Source organism: Phyllostomus discolor, chromosome X (assembly GCF_004126475.2).
Source record: "Phyllostomus discolor isolate MPI-MPIP mPhyDis1 chromosome X, mPhyDis1.pri.v3, whole genome shotgun sequence".
In the NCBI taxonomy this organism is placed as follows: Eukaryota; Metazoa; Chordata; class Mammalia; order Chiroptera; family Phyllostomidae; genus Phyllostomus; species Phyllostomus discolor.
In genome coordinates, this window is record NC_050198.1 from 30,525,930 (window position 1) to 30,547,297 (window position 21,368).

The window sequence follows — 21,368 nt, forward strand, 5'->3', positions numbered from 1 at the left end:
TAGAGATGGCCAGGCTGGGGACACGTAACAAGAGAGGCAGTGAAAATCTCCGGGTGGAGTCCACATCTCGTCACTGGGTACATTCTGTACACACGAGCCCCTTGCCTGAAGTTAATTCATGAAGACTTGACTTCATTACGGAGTGGCTGGTAAAAGGTGGGGTCTAGCTTGGCGCGCCCCAGCCGGCGTCACCACCCCGCTGCAACTCCGCCCATATCTGGCGGATTTGTGGGCGAACCCCGCGGGTAGGGAGGCGGGAAGAAACCGAGGTTGAAGGCGGGGCAGGCGGCCTTTTAGGCAGCCAATGAGCGACTCTCCAGCCGTAGAGTCGAGAGGGCAGGGGCGCCGCCTCTAGCACCACCGCCTCCCAAGTCCGTGTAGATGCACTGCCCTAACGGCTCTGCCCCTCCCGGCGCAGAGGGGCCCACAGGGGCCCGAGGGGCAGACTCGGGAGGGGATTTCTAAGGAAGGGGAGAAGACTGGAGCCGCACCCTCTCTAAGGGGCTTGGTAAACGATGAAGGGCCGGCGGCGGCGGCGCCGGGAGTACTGCAAATTCGCGCTACTCTTGGTGCTGTACACGCTGGTGCTGCTGCTCGTCCCTTCCATACTGGACAGCAGCCACGAGAGGGACAAGGGCGCTGGGCACTGCCCGGGCCTGCAGCGCAGCCTAGGAGTATGGAGCCTGGAGGCGGCGGCAGCGGGAGAGCGGGAGCAGGGCGCGGAGACGCGGCCCGCTGCTGAGGGGCACGCAAGCCAATCCCCTGGACCCCCGGGCAACCTTAGCAGCGCCATCCGAGAGAAGGTGTCTGGTGAGAAGCAGCATATATATGTGCACGCCACCTGGCGCACCGGTTCGTCGTTCCTTGGCGAGCTCTTTAACCAGCACCCAGACGTGTTCTACTTGTACGAGCCCATGTGGCATCTCTGGCAGGCGCTGTATCCAGGAGATGCTGAGAGCCTGCAAGGCGCGCTGCGTGACATGCTGCGCTCGCTTTTCCGCTGTGACTTTTCCGTGCTGCGGCTGTACACGCCTCCAGGAGACCCCGCCGCGCGCACCACAGACTCAGCCAATCTCACCACGGCCACTCTCTTTCGCTGGCGGACCAACAAGGTCATCTGCTCGCCGCCTTTGTGCCCTGGCGCGTCCCAGGCCCGGGCAGAGGTTGGCCTCGTCGAGGACGCGGCTTGCGAGCGCACCTGCCCACCGGTAGCTCTGCGCGCCCTGGAAGCCGAGTGCCGCAAGTATCCGGTGGTGGTCATCAAGGACGTGCGCCTCCTCGATCTGGGAGTCTTGGTGCCTCTGCTGCGTGATCCGGGCCTCAACCTGAAGGTGGTGCAGCTTTTCCGAGACCCGCGGGCCGTTCACAACTCTCGTCTTAAATCCAGGCAGGGGCTGCTGCGCGAAAGCATCCAGGTGCTGCGCACCCGCCAAAGAGGAGACCGTTTTCACCGTGTGCTGCTGGCGCACGGCGTGGGTGCTCGCCCTGGGGGCCAGTCCCATGCGCTGCCCGCAGCACCACGCACTGACTTCTTCCTGACCGGTGCGCTGGAGGTGATCTGTGAAGCCTGGCTGCGCGACCTGCTCTTCGCGCGTGGGGCGCCTGCCTGGCTGCGGCGCCGCTACCTGAGGCTTCGCTATGAGGACCTGGTGAGGCAGCCGCGGGCCCAGCTGCGCCGCCTGCTGCGCTTCGCCGGGCTGCGCGCAGTGGCCGCGCTGGATACCTTCGCGCTCAACATGACGCGCGGCACAGCATATGGCGCTGACAGGCCCTTCCACCTGTCGGCGCGCGACGCCCGCGAGGCAGTGCACGCCTGGCGCGAGCGCCTGAGCCAAGAGCAGGTGCGCCAGGTGGAGGCCGCCTGTGCTCCAGCCATGCGTCTGCTGGCTTACCCTCGCAGCGGAGAAGAGGGTGACGCAGAGCTGACCCTGGAGGAGGAGACACCGCTGGAAATGGATGCCGATGGCGCCACGTAGCCATCCACTTGCGTCCTGGGGACAGATCTGGGTAAGGTGACCTGGGGCAGGGAGAGGCAAGGAAGGGTCTTTGGGGATCTTGGACCAGCCTACAGGGAGAGCGGTGGGAAAGCGTTGCCGGCAGAATTTGGGAGAGTCATTGGGATTGCCAGCTTAGCCACCTGCCTCCTCAGGTCAGGATCCTGAGATGAGAGAGGTTAAGTATGGCTGAACCCAGATCTCTATACCCCCAGTCTCCTCTATGAAGTAGGAAGTAAGGTCATCTGTTGAGAATTGGTAGAGGGGAGGGAAGAGGGATATCAGGTCTGGGGAGAGTAGAGAAGATTTGAAAGTCGTAATGGAACTTGAAACTAGGAATTGACATGAAAAACATAGGATTTCGGGGGCCATTTGAGTTTGAGGATTATGACTTTATCTTGGTGCCAGTCTGTCTTGTGAGGAAAAACTCTTTGCAACAGTGTCTGCATGAACAGAGAAAGCCCAAAGCGGACTTTGGTGGAAAGTTATTGACTCTTACCTCACTTCCCCCTAATCTGTTTCATTTCTTCTATGTTTCTCTCTCTGATGTGCAAACTCCAGGACTTTCCTTATGAGTTCCCAAGCTCACAGGCATAGTCAAGCCTTTCTTGCAACAGTTTAGCATGCGTGTGTCTCAGGCTCTGCTACAATGGTGTAGAATGGCCTTAGCTGTCCTCCTGGCTCATGTGGAGCCTCCCCCACCCCCATGACTGATGTTTGTAGGGTATTTGACCATATCCCATTTACATCAGTTCCTGAAAGCTGCCTGGTCAGCTTCCTCTAGTATCGACCAGACCTCAGGGCTGGGCTTCTCCCCACTTTGCCCCACCTGTTTGAGAGATGGAACCTTAAGATTGGCAATAGCAGCTTTGGCTGTAACTACAGAAGAAGCGCTTTGAAAGGATCAGCCCCCATACTTTTTGTTCTTCCTCTGTAAAGCATGTATCCTGAGATGCTAAAATGGGGCTTAAATGATCTCAAAATGTGTTCAGTGTCTAGATCAGTGTACGGCTTGTATGTTGGCTGAGGGGAAGAGTTTGCTCTGCATGACACTGACCGTAACAGTCTAGTTAGTAGCATGGGGGTAGGTTTACCCAAACTCTATGTAAGTTGGAAGGGTGCAAGCTTTCTGCACTGTGCAGTCCAGCAGAAGAGGAAAAGCAGTGTCCAGTGAGCGGAAGTGACTTAAGTTTCCATTCATTATTTTATAGTGTAACTCATTATTCCCCTGGGATGAAGCTCTGAGGACAAAGTTGAAGATGTTCATGAAGTGGATTTTGTTGTTAATAGAGCCAGGGTTTCAGAGAGATTTTGGAAGTTGGCTGATTTTTCTCCCAGTGATCAAGTGGTTTTCTTGGTCAGTTTCTGTAATTGCTAGGAAGTCTGCATTCTCTCCTAATTTCCAGAGTAAAGGAAGACAAGGCATATGATGATTTGTCACATTCAACAAAAACATCCTCTCATCTGTTAACTTTGTATTTACAGATATAAGTTAACGTAACCTAACTCTCCTTCACAGGCCAGAGGGAACACCTCTCTAGGGAAATGCTACAGCATTTTATGGCTTTAAGAACAGCCTCCCAGAAACTTCCACATTTTTCTCATTTTTATTGATGTTTACTGAGTACTGACTGGGGTGGGGTAAGAGGAAGAATAGAGAGGAGGGTTAGAAGACAAGGCTTTGTCCTCTAGGAAGTTAGAGTCTGTGAGGGTGATTATGGGGGAAGACACTAGTGCTGCTGTTTGGAAGGCCAATAGGGTTTTTTCTGAAGGACTTCAGGAACATCTGGCAGGCACTTTTAGGCTCTTCCATACTTTGTTGACTAATCCCTCCCTTCCATATTTCTGTTGGAATTATTGGGGCACTTACCATGTCACCACCAACCAGTGGGTTTATTAAAAGGTTGTATTCATGATTCCTAGAAAGAAAACATTGACTCACTGATGACTTTCTAAAAGTCTATCACATTCTTCTCTAGGAAAGGGAAGAGATCCTTATGTGCCATGTGTTGAGTTGAGTTAAGCATTGTACATGTATCATTATTTTGACATACTATCAATTTTACAAATGAGGAATCTGAGACTTAGAGAAGTCACATAATTTGCCCAAATTTACACCTGGGCTGGTGACGGTGGAACAGCTATGGTGTTTGACCCCAGAACTCAGAATCTCTCCAATATGACACACCCTTACATGGCCCCCTTACCCACTTAGCATGCCCTGGAACCACCTTTGGCACTCCACCCAGGTTTACAGACTACTCTGGGGTGGGAAATACATACAACTTTATTAACTAATATGCTCTAACCACTGAACAAATCAATAAAATATCCCTGAACTGCCAACAACATCCTACATAGGAAAGCTGGTAACTCTACAGCCATCCTCTCCATGGCTGTCTTCCTCACGGGGCATCTGAGCATGGCCTGAGCTCATCAGTAAAGAAGGGCTACACCCAAATTGACCTGAGTAACTTCTGGATGGTCCATACCTGACAACCAGGATCTGCCAGGGAATCAGTATGATTTTTTTAAGGCTGTGTGGGGACCTCAGCACCCTGAACCAAGTCACCAAGGACCCAGGTACTTCCATCTTTTACATCTTTTTGGATTCCACTCACTGTCACAAGATGGTAGCCTCAGCAACAAGCATCACTTTCTCACACAACTACTCAGGGTTGTTAAAATGCAGAAAAGAAGGAAACTGGTTAGCAAATAAGGAGTGAAGGATTTTTCCCTTATGTGTTTCTCTTTCCTTCAATCTCACTATAGAAATCTTTCCCAAAACTCCCTGACCCAGCCTACTTCTTTTATGTTTCCCTGGGTCACATGGCCTGCCCTACCCCAAAAATTGGTGAAAGGGACTACGATTGTCATGCTTGGCTCAGACATTATATTCAGCTGAGGAGCTTTTATTTTTAATGTCAGTGCCTGAGCTGCACCCCTACAAATACTGATGTAATTGGTCTGGGGCGGGGTCCAGGCACTGGGATGTTTTAAAAGGTTTCCCAGGTGACTGTACTATACAGATAAGTTGAGAACCACTGACTTGGACCAGTCATGATTCATCCCCTGACCTAGGTTGTTGCCACTGGAACAAGATCAGGATGGGGGCTGTTAATGAGCAGTGAACTGTCTGCTACAGTAATTTATGTGAAAGAACTTGGAACTGTGAAATTCCAAGGAGCTGTAGGGTGTAAGGTGTTAATATGGAAAGGGAAAATGTCTTAAATTATTCATGGATCCAATTATCACCCTCTTACATTTCTTCAAATGCTTTGTTGTCTGTACTCCTTATCTAATAATCCACTATTGTACACTATCTACTGCAGTTCTGAGCACACTGATATGCTGTCCTGTCCTTTTCAGCATGCCTCCCTTTGACCTCTATCCTTGGTAGGACCGACCCAGGGTTTCATTCCCATAGGCATGTAAGACACCTTGGCCTTTTTTTCTGACAAGACAAATGTACTCTTTGAATAAAATTAGGAAAGGAGTTACGTGAACTATAACCTAAACCCCAACAGTCAGAAAGCTTTCTTTTTAAGGAAATCATGCAAACAGAAAAATAAAGACCAGCCACCACCAAGTCCCTAACAAAGCATTTTGAAGGTCATTCCACTTTAATCTGGTTATTACACTCCAAATGGCTTACGTATAAATAGCAATGGAAGGAGAAACTCTTGTTTAAACACAGACTGCCTATGAATAGACATGTGTTATATGTTTTTACATAGAAATTCTATGTAGTTTCCCCATTTTATGGATGGTGAAACAAACTCAGAGAGGTTGGGTAATTGCCAAGGATAACACAGCCAGAGGATGAAAATCAGGTGCTATTTTGAAACTAGTGTTTTACACATTTTTTAAAATTATACATGCATGTGGTGAAAAAAAAGTTCAACAGAATGTTAAGATATAAAATACCTGCCAATCTCACATCCTAGAAGGATCCACTACATTTCTTGTAATAAATGTCTAGAAATGTTTTATGCAAATTGAAACAGAAAAGTATAGCCTTTTAGGTAATTAAATCTTTTTGTTTTTAATTCCTTAAACTTTTAAAGTTGAGATATAAGTAGGGTCACCTTATGGAGAAAGGCTGTATGCTTTGTACATTTTGAAGAAGTAAAGTTCTTCGAAGGTACACAAACTTTCACTCCTACAAGCTGTTTTTTGGAGTGTCTGTTTGCTACACTTTCAGCAACATGAATTTTATCTAATTTTTTTGTGTGTTGGCTAATCTGATGGGTGGAAATGTTTGTGGGAACCAGGGTGCAGAGATGTCATCAACTTCTTAGTCCTTCTGCTGTCCACGTGTACTCAGAAAGTGTCATTTCTGTGATTCTTTTGAAGGACTGAATACAGTTTGAAATAAAAACAATCATCCCTTTTTAAAGCCACACTTATATATGCCATTAGGTTTTAGCAAGGCTCTTGTTAAATATCCTTCTGGTACTGTTGCACTGGATTCTACCTATTCACTTGAACTTCAACAATTTCAGGACACTATCACTAGGAAAATTAGGCTGATTTTAAATAAGGTTTAACTCTTCATACATTTTCTCTATTCTCCTGAGAGCTCTCCTTGTAGTCTGGGGGAGGGCAGAAGTGCCCATTTACAGTTGCTGAGGCAAGATTCACAGAGTTTTCAAAGAGTTTTTTTTTTTTTGTCTGAGCAGAGATTTTCTTCCCCTGAATACAAACATAATATAAATAGTTGGGCAAGATGCTCTTAAAAACACTTATAAGCAGCTGGCTTAAAATTCTGCAGTATGCCTTTCCTCAGCCTTCTCTCAGCATGAGCAACACAGAAAAGAATGAAACTTAAAACTGCTAAACTGGTCTTGCTTTTTTGTGTCTGACATTCTAGTCAACAAGGTGAGCTAATAAATGAACCTCTCTCTGTTGTGAGTGCTTCCTGGCTCCTCATTCCATTGCTTCATAGTGGAACTGAAGGAACTTGACCTACTGAAAGAAACATTTCTACTTAAGTGCACTATAGAGGAAAAACAGTAAAGACTAAGAAACAACCCTGGCCCAAGTTCAAGAACACAAGGAAGTGAACTGTTTTGGAACTGAATAGGAAGCAGTTTCAACTGAAGAAAAATTGCAGAGCTCAGTGATGTCTTCGTGAGAATTGGAGTTCTTCAGTTTTGCTCCCTGCCCCCTTGGCCCACAGGTTTGGCAGGCTGGCTTGACATTTCTGCAGCTGGCCTTGTTCACATTAAAGACCATCATACTGGATACTGAGAAGAAATTGGAGCATCAGCTGATAGTGAATATTTTGAAATAGGGAATTAAGAGGCAGTGAAAAACAACCATTGTGTTTAACTTCCATGTTTGGAATGAAAAGATTATTCTCCTCTGAAGAGTCACATGCCAAAAATAACCACTGAATAAGACTTGTTTTTACTTATGGAATGGAAGCCCTTTCTGTTAACACTCCTGTCACGGGAGTGTTAAAATGAGCCCTAGAAGGCACAGGGAGAGATGTGAGGGCCCAAGGCAGTCTCTGGGCCCTGCCATCAGGAAGTTTCATATCTGGCCTGATATCCAAATGCTCACAGGGATGGTTTAGAGACATTAATATTCAGCATACTGAAAGCAGAGAAGGCAGACTAAGTGAGGGTGACACCAAACATTACAGAAACTTGCAAGGGATGGGAGTCGGTAGGGGTGGGAGACTGTGAGTTCTTTTGTAAAGATGATGATCTGAAGAGACTTTTTGAAAGCCCCAATGTAAACTGGGAAGCCAACTAAAGCAGTCTCTATATACATACAAATAAGGTGACCATTAGGGAAAAATGTCCCAGAGCTTAAAAGTTACTTTCCCCATGATTAAGACCAGACTTTACCAAAAAAGATATATTACTGCCTAAGAGAAATTATGGGAACAGTAAGCCAAAAATACTAAGATGAAGATAATGTTTTAAAAATAGGACATCCTTTCAAACAGCATGGAGTTTGGCATATGTTAAATAGACAGATTTTAGAAGCAATGAAAGCAGATTCTGTTTCTTGCTCTAATAAAAGAGATCACCAACACAGATGTAATAAAGGAAAACAATCCATTTTTCAGGTTCTGCAAACTACAAAAAAGTTACATGTTCTTGCCTAAGGATAGCAGAGGGGGCTATTTTGCAAAAACCAGATGGTTAGCTGAAAATACCCCCCCCCCAAAAAAAAAACAACAAAACTCTTAACATGATTGAATGCCTTTTAAAATTAATTCTATTTTTATTTTTCAGTAGTCAAAGGGTAACAGAAGTACTTTTAACCTCAGGAAAGATCCATATCCTGCTCCTAAGAATGGCAGTCTCTGGCAATCCTACAGGCCTTGAGGAGGACTGGTTTACATGCTTCACTGTCCTGTGCCAACATAAACCTTCTCTCAGCCATGGGACCATTTTATCCACACCATCCTGTGGGCAGGTCTAGGAAAGGGTGGAACAGACACAGCATCTCACTCTGCAGGGAGAGCTACCTGAAGTGACTTGCCTAGACTTGGGCTGATGGACAGACTCTGTCTAGGAGTGTCCAACCTTTTGGCATGTCTGGGCCACACTGGAAGAAGAAGAAGAGTTGTCTTGGGCCACACATTAAATACATGATTGCAACATGTAATCACAAAAAAATCTCATGATGTTTTAAGTAAATTAATGATTTTGTGTTGGGCCGCATTCACAGGCATTTTGGGCTACATGCACCCTGCAGGCCACAGGTTGGACACCTCTGCTAGGGTATGCTGGCTGACCAACCATCCTGAACTGTGTATCCTAAAGCTGATGAGGGCAGCAGCCACAGTGCCCCCACCCCACCTTCAGCCATTCCATTGGCTGGTAGCTTCAGTGGAGGCCAAAGGACTGCTTGAGTGGCAGGTGCAAACTCTGGTCACTTCCCAGTCCCACACTCTTGTCACACAGGATAAGTAGTAAACTAAGGCAGGGAAGCGGAGGGACACGTGTCTGACCCATTGACTCAGCAGTCCTGAGCCTGGTCCGATAAGATTGCCAGGTGTTCTGAATATCACAAGCAGGGATAGTGCAGAAGGAGACTCTGTGCTGGGAAAGGAGCCTCTGTAGTAATTCCACTAAGACGAAGAACCTTTACTAGCTGAGAAAGAAAGCTTTTGTAGCTGTCTATTGTTCCCAAGGTTTAGAAGGGGAAGAAGGAGGGGGGAAGCTAGAAGCTGTCTAAGGTATATAACCCCTGAACCTCAATAGTCAGGATACACACATTAATTGAGTACCTACTTTTAGCCTCAGCTCAAGTGTAGAGAACAAACTTACTAACAACTTTATTTCCTCTATAGGTGGGGCATTCAGACTAGCTGGGAGCCTGCTTGCAGCTTTGTGCTTGTACACATTTCACAAATAAACTTGCTATCTCATTTCCATGATAGGTGTTTGCCTCTCACTTGAATTTGTCTTGCCAGCAAGGCAAGAACCAAAAAACAAGCTGGCAGGGGGAGGGCCCTAATTCAGGCGTCTCCCCAATAACACCCTTCCTAACCCCTGCCACTCCCACTTGATAGATGACAAACGTGTAGGTGGGTGATGAAATATATATGACAAAATACTGACTCAGTTCCTTTATTTGACTTGGGAATGACCTTACTCACAAAAGCAATTATGTATGCCAATTAAAATTATATTTCAGAGCAGTTCAATGAAAGGAAAAACCAAAAGTCAACTAGGCAAACTCTGATATTTGCAAGTTTATTAATACTGGTTTGGAGCATTTTCATTTAATTTATTCTCAAGTAAACTCAAGAACTTGGGAAATTTTTAGTTAGAGATGGGTATGATAAAATTGAAAACATTAGCCCTGGCTGGTGTGGCTCAGTGGACTGAGTGCTAGCCTACAAACCAAAGGGTTGCTGGTTCTATTCCCAGTCAGGGCACACACCTGGGTTGCAGGCTGGGTCTCCAGTAGGAGGCGTGCAATAGGTAACCACACATTGATGTTTCTCTCCCTTGGTTTCTCTCTCCCTTCTCCTCTGTTTAAAAATAAATAAAATTTTTTAATAAGTGGAAAACATTATTTAATTCTATTGGGGAAATATAATGGCCATTTAATTTTTGCATTGGCCAGTCCAAGGGCTTGACTAATGATTTCCATGGATTGAGGTTTTACTCTGATTTCTGGAGCAGAAAAAGGTATTTTCTTCCCACTGTGGGCAGGGAAGAGGATAGAGAGGCAGCTCAGCTCTTAACATGGGCTGCCTAGGTCCAATCAAGTGATTTCTCCCCGAAGTCCTCAGGCAATAAGTTTTGTTTGTTTGTGTCTTTTTGTGTATGTTTTACTCAACCCTATTTTCAACTGAAGCAAGGGTTGTTTCAGGTATTAAATACAACTGAAACTATTATAGACTAGTGTGATTATCCTAGCACCCTCTGCCACTTAATTTTTCAGATTGAAAGACTAAAAATGATTTATCACATTTATGCTGTTTAAAGTGCATTTCTAGGCTATTGGGGGAGGGAATGCAGTTAGATTAGCAAACTAAATATTTCCTATTATATTTTGCTTTAGAGTCACAATAAAGTATTGCTTACACTTTGATATTTCTGGTATTTCAAGTATTATTTTACCATCATTTCTAAGCAGCTCCCATTTTAAAAAATCAATAATTAAATGGCTCTATTGTTGTAAACATTGTCAGTCATTTCCGTTTTCCTTGGCACTGGGTTCCACTGATTGGAGATGGAAACAGGAAGGTTAAGGAAGCTTAACTCAGGTTAACAGATAAGCTTAGAAGGTAACATATCCACAGAGGGTGGTTCCAGGGTCAGATGCTTATAGAAGACACTACAAGAACACTTTGCCATTGAAAAGGAGGCCAACAACGTCCTCAGCCCGTTTGTTCTGGAGTGGGTCCAGGAGGAAGGCTACTACAATGGGCTGGAAAATAATTCACCAGTGATAATGGGATCTGCTGAATACCCGGAAGTCTCAGATCCCTCAGCCCAAGTGCCAAGTCCTAGCACCAACTTTTAGCATCTGTCAAGTCACTTTTGGTGATAAACCCAGGACGCTGTACCTGGCACAAGTGAGTGGGCAAGGACAGGTGACTACTTTCTTAGGCAAAACCTCGAAAAACTTGAAGTGTGGGTAAAATCCATAAGTGTGGTTTAATGAGGGAAGTGAGTTGCCCATGCAAATTCCCAGATCCAATTGGGAGGCCTAGGGCTCAGTTCCTGACTTGAAAGGGGACAGGAAGGCCACAGAGAGAGAGGTAGAGCTATGCTTGAATCTTCTGTTCTCAAACTTTAAAGCAAGCAGGAAGTTGATTCTTCCTCCTCCCCCATCCCAGCTGAAAAAGTATGATTAAAATGCTAAGAGTGTGTCTGTCTTTCCTGAGTTGCTCTACTGTAGTCCCCAGGAGGTCCAGCACAGCCAACTGCTTGCAATTGCAGTCCAGGCTCCTTAACCCAGAAAGAAGTTTCCCTTTGACTGCAGTGAGGCTATTAGTAAGTCAACCAGCTGCATTTAGGGCCTCACTGGTCATTTAAATACTCAGGGGAACTGTAGCAAAGGTGACAAAATGCACCCAACTCACTGGAGTATGACCATGAATCTTCAAGTAAACAATCCATTTTTTAAAAAGTGCAAGTGAATTTGTGAATTTAGTATTAAGGAATGACTTCACATTTCAATGCCACATATTTAAAAACCCTTTTATACATGCTTCACAAAACAATGATATACGGAAATTGTTACAGATCTCAGGGTGTTCACAGCTTGGGGTACTCTGTTAAAAAAATGAGACAGATTGTTGCAAGGTGGTTTTATTTACTTCCAGCAAGTAAAGGAGACAGGAGATTCATATACAAAGCCCAGCCTTGCTGAAGCAAGGTTTAGCCATTGCTTATGTATACTGTTTGGTCAATTACATGTTTATTTCTCTGCAGTTGGCTACTTTCATAGTGAGTTCCTGTCAGCTCATCCTGTTTACAGCTGTAGCTGCAAAATACTGTGCTATGTTGTAACATTTAGTAAGAAATAACATTTTGAGCCACCTGGACCTTCAGATCCTTCCTTGTTTTAACAAAATTTCTATAAATCTGGAAATTAATTGTATTAAGACAATTTTTGAGTTATCTATTTTTATTATCATACAAGATAGGTTCTTAAATACTTTTAACTTATGAATGACCAGAAGTTTCTACACTTGGTTCAGGTGGTTCAGGTAGTAACAAACATTTTCATTCTCCCCAAACTCTATGTAAGTGGAAATAGTTTGAACCAAGTTCAGTAGTCTAACAGTTAATTTTTCATTGTCAAACATCTAGTAGTTAGAAGAAAGGGCAAGGCTAGCTCCTCCGTCACTGCAGCTGGCTGATAAACTGAGTATTTGGTTTTTAAATATGTACCCTAAGTTGAATATTTAATAGCTCCAACTTAATAGGGCCCCATAGTGTTAAGAAGAGTGATGTCTGGAATGAATTTCATTCTTAATCCTATGTCTAAAGCCCCGAGGGCTTAAGAATTTGGGGGATCATCACACTAAGAATTCATGGGCATGTTTATATTTTACTTATTCTTAAAATGTATTTTTATTGATTATGCTATTACAGTTGTCCCATGTTTTTCTCCTCTTAATTCCCCTCCGCACTGTACTCCCACTACTATCATTCCCCCACCTTAGTTCATGTCCATGGATCATTCGTATAAGTTACTTGGCTTCTCCATTTCCTATGATATCCTTAACCTCCCTTTGTCTATTTTGTACCTACCAAATTATGTTCCTTATTCACTGTACCTTTCTCCTCCATTCTCCCCCCTCCACCTCCCCACCGATAAACCTCCATGTGATTTCCATTTCTGTGAGTCTGTTCCTGTTCTGTTTAGTTTGTTTTTGATTTTTTTTTTTAGGTGTGGTTGTTAATAACTGAGTTTGTTGTCATTTTATTGTTCATAGTTTTTATCTTCTTTTTCTTAGATAAGTCCCTTTAACATTTCATGTAATAAGGGTTTGGTGATGATGAACTCCTTTAACTTGACCCTATCTGGGAAGCACTTTATCTGCCCTTCCATTCTAAATGATAGCTTGGATGGATAGAGTAATATTGGATGGAGGTCCTTGCCTTTCATGGCTTTGAATACTTCTTTCTAGCCCCCTTTTGCCTGCAAGGTTTCTTTTAAGAAATCAACTGCTAGTCTTATGGGCACTCCTTTGTAGGTAACTGTCTCCTTTTCTCTTGCTGCTTTTAAGATTCTCTGCTTAATCTTGGGTAATGTAATTATGATGTGTCTTGGTGTGTGCTTCCTTGGGTCCAACTTATTGGGACTCTTTTGGGCTTCCTGGACCTCCTGGATATCTATTTCTTTTGCTAGATTGGGGAAGTTCTCCTTCATTAGTTTCTCAAATAAGTTTTCAATCGCTTGCTCTTCCTTCTCTCCTTCTGGCATCTCTATGATTCGGATGTTGGAAAGTTTAACGTTGTCCCAGAGGTTCCTAAGCCTCTTCTAATTTTTTTGAATTCTTGTTTCTTCATTCTGTTCTGATCAAATATTTATTTCTTTGTTCTGTTCCAAATCATTCATTTGAACCCCAGTTTCCTCGCCTTCACTGTAGGTTCCCTGTATATTTTTCTTTATTTCACTTTGCATAGCCTTCACTTTTTCCTCTATTTTGCAACCATACTCAACAAGTTCTATGAGCATCCTGATTACCAGTGTTTTGAACTCTGTATCTGATAGGTTGGCTATCTCTTCATCGCTTAGTCGTATTTTTTATGGAGCTTTGATCTTTTCTTTCATTTGGGTCATTTTTTTTTGTCTCAGCATGCCTGTTACATAGTAAGGGGAGGAGCCTTAGGTATTCACCAAGGCAGGGCAACTGACTTCAGGGTGTTGTGGTGCTGTCTGTGGGGCATGGGCCCCAGAGGGAACAATGCCACTTGCTTGGTTCTCCGCTTGCTTTCAGTCACTTCCTCTGCTATGCACAAGCAAATTGGACCCTTCTGGTGCTTATTCCCAGGTGGGTGGGTTTGTGTGCATTCTAGGACCCTGTGAGTCTCTCCAGTGAACTCTCCTGTGAGGCTGGAAGTTTCTGCTGTGCCTCAGCCCCCAAAGGTTAGTCAACCAGAGGTTCTAAGGTTTTATTTCCCTGCACTGGAGCCCTGGATTGTTCAGTCTCTCTCCCCAGTTGTTCTTCCTGGTTTATCTGCATGCTAATGTGGGAATGCCCACTCTGCCAGGTGCTGTCTTGCCTGCCCCAGTCCTCCAGCTGCCACCTTACTGTGAGTCCTCTCCACCCTGGTCGCCCATCTCTGCCTCCCCTACTGGTCTGGATGAATGTTTTTTCTTTTACTTGATTGTCAGACTTCCATATGGTTCAATTTTCTGTCAGTTCTGGTTGTTTTTTTTTGTATTGTTATTGTTCTTTTGGTTGTGCGAGGAGACAAAGTGTATCTTCCTATGCTTACATCTTGTCCAGAAGTCTCTCTCTTTTTCTTGATGAACATGGTTAAAAGCTTGTGGATTTTGTTTATCTTTTTAGAGAACCAGCTTCCGGATTTATTGATCCTTTGAATTGCTCTTTTAGTCTCTATGTCATTTAATTCTGCTCTGATCTTGGTTATTCCCTTCCTTCTGTTTGCTCTGAGCTTTGTTTGTTATTGTTCCTCCAGTTCTTGCAGATATAGGGTTAGGTTGTTTATTTGAAATGTTTCTGTTTTTTTAAGGTAGGTTTGTATAGCTATGAATTTCCCTCTCAAGATTGCCTTTGCTGTGTACCATAAGTTTTGGATTGTTGTGAGTTCTTTTCATTTGTTTCTGGAAACTTTTTGATTTCTCTTTGATCTCATTCTTAACCCATTCATTGTTTAATAGCATGCTATTTAATCTTCATGAATTTGAATAATTTATAGTTTTTTCCTTGAGGGTGGTTCCTAGTTTCAGGCCCCTGTGGTCTGAGAAAATGCTTCATATGATTTCAATGTTCTTGCATTTGTTGAGACTGGTTTGTGTCTTATCATGTGGTGTACCTTTAAAAATGTGCCATGTGCATTTGAAAAAAATGTGTACTTTCCTTCTTTGGGATGAGAAATTTTATATATATATATATATATATATATATATATATATATATATATATATATATATCAATTAAGTCAGTTTGATCTAGTGTGTCACTCAGTGCCACAATATACTTGTTGATATTTTGTTTGGAAGATCTATCCATTGTGGAGAGTGGCAAGTTAAAATCCCCTACTATAAGTGTGTTGCTGACTGTGTCTTCCTTGAAGTCTTCAAAGGTTTCTTTTATATATTTGGGTGCTCCTATTTTGGGTGCATATATGTTTCTAATGTTTATGTCTTCTTGATGGATTCTTTCTTTGAGTATTATGAAGTGTCCTTCTGCACCTCTTTTTATGGCCGTTGTTTTGTAATCTATTTTGTCTGATATAAGTATTGCTACCTAAGCTTTTATTTTCCTATCCATTGGCTTGGAATATTTTTTCCAACCATTCACTTAGTTCTGTGTAGGTCTTTTGTTCTGAGGTGGGTTTCTTGAAGGCATCATATGTGCAGGTCATGTTTTCTTATCCATTGAGCTACCCTATGTCTTTTGATTGGAGCATTCAATCAATTCACATTAAGGTTATTAGTAATAGCTACTCATTCATTGCCATTTTACCCCCTTTGTACCTGTGTCCCTCTCTCTCTCACACACACTCTTTTTCTTCCTCTTGTTAAAGCAGTCCCTTTAGCATATCTTGCAATGCTGATTTGGTGGAGGTATATTCTGTCAGTCTTCTTTTGTCTGGGAAACTCCTTATTTCTCTTTCCTTTTTCGATTGAGAGCCTTGCTGGGTAGAGTAGTCTTGGTTGCATGCCCTTGCTTTTCATTACTTGGTATATTTCTTTCCATTACCTTCTGGCTTGTAATGTTTCCATTGAGAAATCAGCTGCTAGCCTTATGGGGCTCCCTGGTATGTTACTTCCTGTTTCTCCCTTGCTGCTTTTAAGATTCTCATTTGTCTTGGAATTTCGCTGTTTTCATTATGATGAGTCTTGGAGCAGGCTTCTTTGTGGTCCTCTTGATTGGGATCCTCTGTGCTTCCTGTATTTGTGTGGCTTTTTCTCTCATGAAATTAGGGAAGTTTTCCATCATTACTTTTTCAAACAGATTTTCTATCTCTTGCTCTTCTTCTTCTTCTGGTTACCCTATTATACAGATATTATTCTGTTTCATGTTGTCATGCAGTTCCCTTTATCCCTCTTTGTTCTCTTTGAGGATTTTTTCTCTTTCTTTTTTGGAGGTTTTTCTACCTCGTCCTCCAGCTCGCTGATTTGATCCTCTGCTTCATCTAGCCTGCTTTTGATTTCTTCTACTGTGTTCTTCAATTCAGAAATTGTATTCTTCATTTCCTCTTGGCTCTTGTTGATAGTCTCTATTTCGTTTTTCATGTTGATTTACTTTGCCGGAAGCTCCTTGTAGTTTCCCTGTAGTTTTTGGTAATTCTCAGTGAGCTCATCGAGCTTCCTTATAACCATTGTTTTGAACTCACTATCTGATAGTTGACTTGCCTCTATTTCATTTAGCATTCTTTCTGAGGCTTCCTCCTTTCCTTTTGCTTGGGGTTTGTTTCTTTGTCTTCCCATTGTTTGTGAGACTCTTCTTGTTAGCCTCTGTTTCTTAAATTGATCTGTTCCGACTCCCTGAGTTTGTGGTGTGAACTTCTATGGTAAGAGACTTGTGAGAATCAGTGGTGCAGTCTCCTTGATCTCCTGAACTTGATGCTCCTAGGATGCCCTTTATGCTATTTATGTTGGCTCTCTGGATGTCTTTGGGGTTTGATTGTTGTTGGGTCTTTCTTTGGTGGTTCCTTCCTTCCAGCTGGTTGACTGAGGGCCACTCCACCATCCACATCTTGTATGCTGTTGTGCAGGTGCTGCCAGAACAAAACCACAAAGTCCAGGGAACAAACCCACATCTGCAATAATATCTCCCCTCCGCAATCCCACTATCAGCAGCTAATTAACCAGTATTAATGAGGGTGTAAAGAAATTAAGACTATTATAAGAAAGGAGAGAAATAAACTATAGTAGAAATTCTAGTGAGTTAATATGCACACACTTGCTGGAAAAGCAATGAATATTAAAAAGCTATGCAGGAGAGAAAATATTGCTAATCATGGAGAAGACCAGAGTGGTTTTTGTCTCGGTATCCTCTAGTATTTACCACTGTTTTTTCTTTCTGGATCTGCCTCTGGTGACGTCACACATTGACCCCATCTGACACTACGCAGCCTGCTCTGAGATTGCCAGAGATAAACTGTGGCTGTCTCCTTCAGTTGTCAATCTAGTCACTCTACACTCAGCAGTGAGGCTTAAACCCCATAGGGTGGGGCAGAATCCCTCCTGGGATTGGAGGTGTTGTTTCTCCTCAAGCTGCTGCAGCTTGAAGGGGAGTGGTCTGCCTGAGCAGGATGGCTGCTGCTAATGGAGTATGACTCAGCACGGGGATCCCAGAGTCTGTTCTCTTAGCTCTCTCCCTAAAGTGTCCATCTCCAGTCTCTCCTCAGGGGTCTTTAGCTACTCTGCTCCCACTTTTACCAGAGATCTGGGTAAGTGGTAGCAAATGAAAATTTGTGTGTTGGCCCTGTAAAACAGCTCTTTGTGTGGCCAGCCGCTCGTCTTGGCAGAGAGCAGCCCTGCTGCTTTTCATCACTGGTTGTTATCTGTGTACTTTTTTGGCTCTGGTGGTCTAGGCTGGGGATCCCAGCTTAGGGTTTAGATCCCACTCTTCTCAGGGGGATCCTACCAGCCACTTAATTATCCCTCAGGTGCTGCCACCTGTGAGCACCCAGACAGCACTTTTGAGGCTCCACTGTACTACTCCTTACCAGTCAGTTAGTGGTGAAGATGATTCTTCTGTTTGTCCGAGGTCATAAGCCTTCTCTCACTATTGTTTAGTTGTTTGTTCCTGGTGATTTCTCCACAATTTAGTTGTAATTCCAGATTGGCCCTGGGAGGAAGTTAATGTGGCTTACACTCACTCTACCATCTTGCCAACTGACAGGTAATTTTTTTCATTGTATCCTAAACATTTGACCATATGAATCTCTGAATTGTAAGTTACATGTTCAAATTAGGAGGCCTCCACCTACACTTAACTGGAGGAGGAAGGGGTGCATCATCTGATTACTGCCAGGTGGGAATGCTAATCCAGAAGTCCTGGCTTCCCACTAAGCCTCTGCTGACAGGAGGAGGGATAATTTTTGTGGTGCTTGGTTTCTGTCTTTCTAGACTAGTCCTTTCCCTGCCTTTTGGCTATCGATATAGATAATTTGGCTATAGAGGCTTTTTGATCTTTTAGCATTGGCATTTGTGGTCTGCTGGCTTCTTTAGCACCCATTCCAGGATATAGAAGAGGCAAAAGGAAAGCTCAGGGAACTCACAACTATGTTTTTCCTCATTACCCAATACCTCTAGTCAGTCCACCTTCCTTTCCTCACCCTTCAGAGTCTTATGTTGTGTTACATACTGTATTTGGTGATTTCAGTTACTTTGTGGGAAGAATTAGCAGAAATGTATTTTATTAAACTAAATTATACTGAAATTTAGCATGGTGGCTCTTTTATGCAAATAACCTGTACTCAGAATATTAAAGTTTCATAGAAGGGGTTTGATGAAATAACCTTTTCCTTAATGTTTAATTTGAATCTTTATTGTACCTTTTTAATCATGTTGAAAGTGCTTCCTTCCCCCACTCTGCTTCAGTAGTTATACTGAAGGGATGAACAGTTTCAACACATGAGAAAATAATGTCAAAGTTGGTACACATCCAGGATCGGAGGAAGGATCACAAGAAACTGATAGCAGAATTTATACAAACATATCCAGAGGCAGCCCACTCTGCTGCTCCCATACAGTCACACAAGCAATGTGTTTTAACGAAAGAAGAAAAAAGTTCAGAGGAAGCTGGATTCATTGCTTATATACAGCCTTGGTTCTATATAACAGCCAATTATTGTTAGTATTTATTTTGCACATGTGATCCAGTATACAACTGAAGGATGGATAGTTACATGGTTGGTGCCTAAAGGTACAGCTTCAATCCCAGCTCTTTCTCCCACTCTAACCAGCTGGTCTCAGAAAATTCTGTTCTCAACAGGTGTCCCACAGTAGTAGCTGCAGAAAGCACAGTCATATTGACAGAGGTGCCCCCATCTTTTTCCTGCCTTCATTTCTCACCAAACACCTCTTGGGTCACATTTATGTCTGGCCTGTCTTCACAACGTACAAATGATAAGATACTGGTTCAGTGATGGATTTCCAGCATTGGATAGTGCAGTTTAAATAAGGAAGATGTAAGAAGTTCCACATTTAAGAGGCCTTACATCACCTGGGTTCAGCAGGCATTCTGTTTGTGGATTTCTATATTCTAAAGTTCAAATGCACTTTGTTCCTTTCCTTCCAGGTCAGTCATCAAGAACTGGAACACTTAGCATGTTGCCCCAGCACTGGAGAAGCCACACTATGGAGGCAATCTATCATGCTGACAGAGACTGGGACTTGATTTGGTACCAACTGCTGTGCAATTCTGCAGAGCAGGAATATCATGAGCTTATTAAATAACAACCAACACATTGGTTGAAACAACATTTCCAGTGGGGAAGTGACAGTGCAATGTGGATAATTATGGCAATAAAATAAGAAGAGCCTTAGTTCCCAGCTTGAACCTGCCTTAGCTGGAGTCATTTCAACAAAGCATGCTCACAACAAAGAAGAGACGTGACTTGGTACCATTTCTCATCAGCAGATGTCTGGACAAAACATTAATGTAAATAAGAGCCACGTGCAGTCCCGTGTATCTTGATTAAATTACTTGATATTAAGTGAAAGGACTGGGTGGTATGTTTTAAACCTGACTCATCCGGCTCTTCTGATTTAAATTTTTTTTATTGTTGTACATTTATAGTTGTCTCCATTTTCCCCCTACTGCTCTACCCATCCCCGCCTCCCACCCTCAAACCCACCCCCTTTGGCTTTCTCCATGTGTCCTTTATATATGTTCCTTGATGCCCTTCCTCTATTTTCCCCTATTATCCCTCTCCCCCCTCCTCTCTGGTTACCGTCAGTTTGTTCTTTATTTCAATGTCTCTGGTTATATTTCACTTGCTTCTTTTGTTGATTAGGTTCCACTTATAAATGAGATCATATGGTATTTGTCTTTCACTGCCTGGCTTATTTCGCTTAGCATAATGCTTTCCAGCTCCATCCATGCTGTTGCAAAGGGTAGGAGCTCCTTCTTTCTTTCTGCTGTATAGTATCCCATTGTGTAAATGTACGATAGGTTTCTTATCTACTCATTTACTGCTGGGCACTTAGGTTGCTTCCAGCACTTGGCTATTGTAAATTGCTTTTTAAAAAGCAGTTTCTCTCTGTAGGGCAGGGGTGTCAAACTCACTTTCACTGGGGGCCACATCAGCCTTGTGGTTCCCTGCAAAGGGTCGAATGTAGAGCTCCTTGCTCCTAGTTAAGGAGTAGTTACATTTGTACAGTCCTAAAATTACATTTGGCCCTTTGAAGACAACCACGAGGTTGATGGGACCCCTGGTGAAAATGAGTTTGACACCCCTGCTGTAGGGTGAGAAAATTTTAATGAGCTGGGGAAAAAATTTACTTTTAAATTGTTCTATCTGATGTTTTTCTAATTATACTATTAAATGACTGGAGTCATGCTAATGACAGAACTTGTTTTGCTAGGAAGCTTCAGATTTTACAATGTAGTTCAATTGCATTGTTCTGGGAAGCACTAGTCTACATACAAAGAAATATAAAGACTATAAAGAAAACTGTATGATGGTTTCAATATTCTTAGCATTATCCCACACTCAAAGCCTGTTAAAGGCTGTTGCAGGCCAGGAGAATCACAGACAGAGATCAAGTTTAAAGTGGCTCTTTTAACCCTACAGCACATAAAAAAAAAAAAAAACCTGTTGCTATGATTTTTAGACCCTATTTTGAAACTAAAGTTTTTCCAGCATCTAAATCATGGATCAGCAAAAACATTTTCTGTAAAGAGCCAGAGAGTAAATAGTTCAGGCTTGATAAGCAAATAGTTGCTCACTTCTGTCACAACTCCTCAGTTCTTCATGAAAACAGTCACAGAGAATATGCAAATGATGAACACAGTGTATGCCAATAAAAATTTTATTTACAAAACTGGCAGCGGCCCAGATTTGATCCAAAAGCCAGCTGTAATTTGTCAACTCCTGGCCTTACTGAAGCCAGAGAGGAATAGCTTCCACCCAAAAAACAACCTCTAAGTGAGGGAGAGAGACAAAGAACAGGATCATATTGTTCCCTTCTACTAACAGACAATACTTTTAAAATACAAAACAAGATTAG

The 21,368-nt window shown here is 43.2% G+C and overlaps 1 protein-coding gene across 2 annotated transcripts; it reads left to right on the forward strand.

Annotated features, from left to right (window-relative positions):
- Positions 1 to 291: 291 nt before the first annotated feature.
- On the forward strand, positions 292 to 19,852 carry CHST7 (carbohydrate sulfotransferase 7). 2 transcript variants are annotated; one of them, XM_028523074.2, is made up of 2 exons: positions 292 to 2,007; positions 19,435 to 19,852. In XM_028523074.2, the coding sequence occupies exon 1, from the start codon at positions 516 to 518 to the stop codon at positions 1,974 to 1,976; it is 1,461 nt and encodes a 486-aa protein (XP_028378875.1). In that variant the 5' UTR covers positions 292 to 515; the 3' UTR covers positions 1,977 to 2,007; positions 19,435 to 19,852. The 2 variants fall into 2 exon arrangements, with proteins under 2 accessions (XP_028378875.1, XP_035872323.1); XM_036016430.1 differs by lacking the exon at positions 19,435 to 19,852 and adding an exon at positions 8,246 to 8,587.
- The last annotated feature ends 1,516 nt before the right edge of the window (positions 19,853 to 21,368 follow it).

Bases quoted from the DNA above. Each gene is read 5' to 3' on its own strand.
- CHST7 (XM_028523074.2), top strand. From the start codon at position 516: ATGAAGGGCCGGCGGCGGCGGCGCCGGGAGTACTGCAAATTCGCGCTA.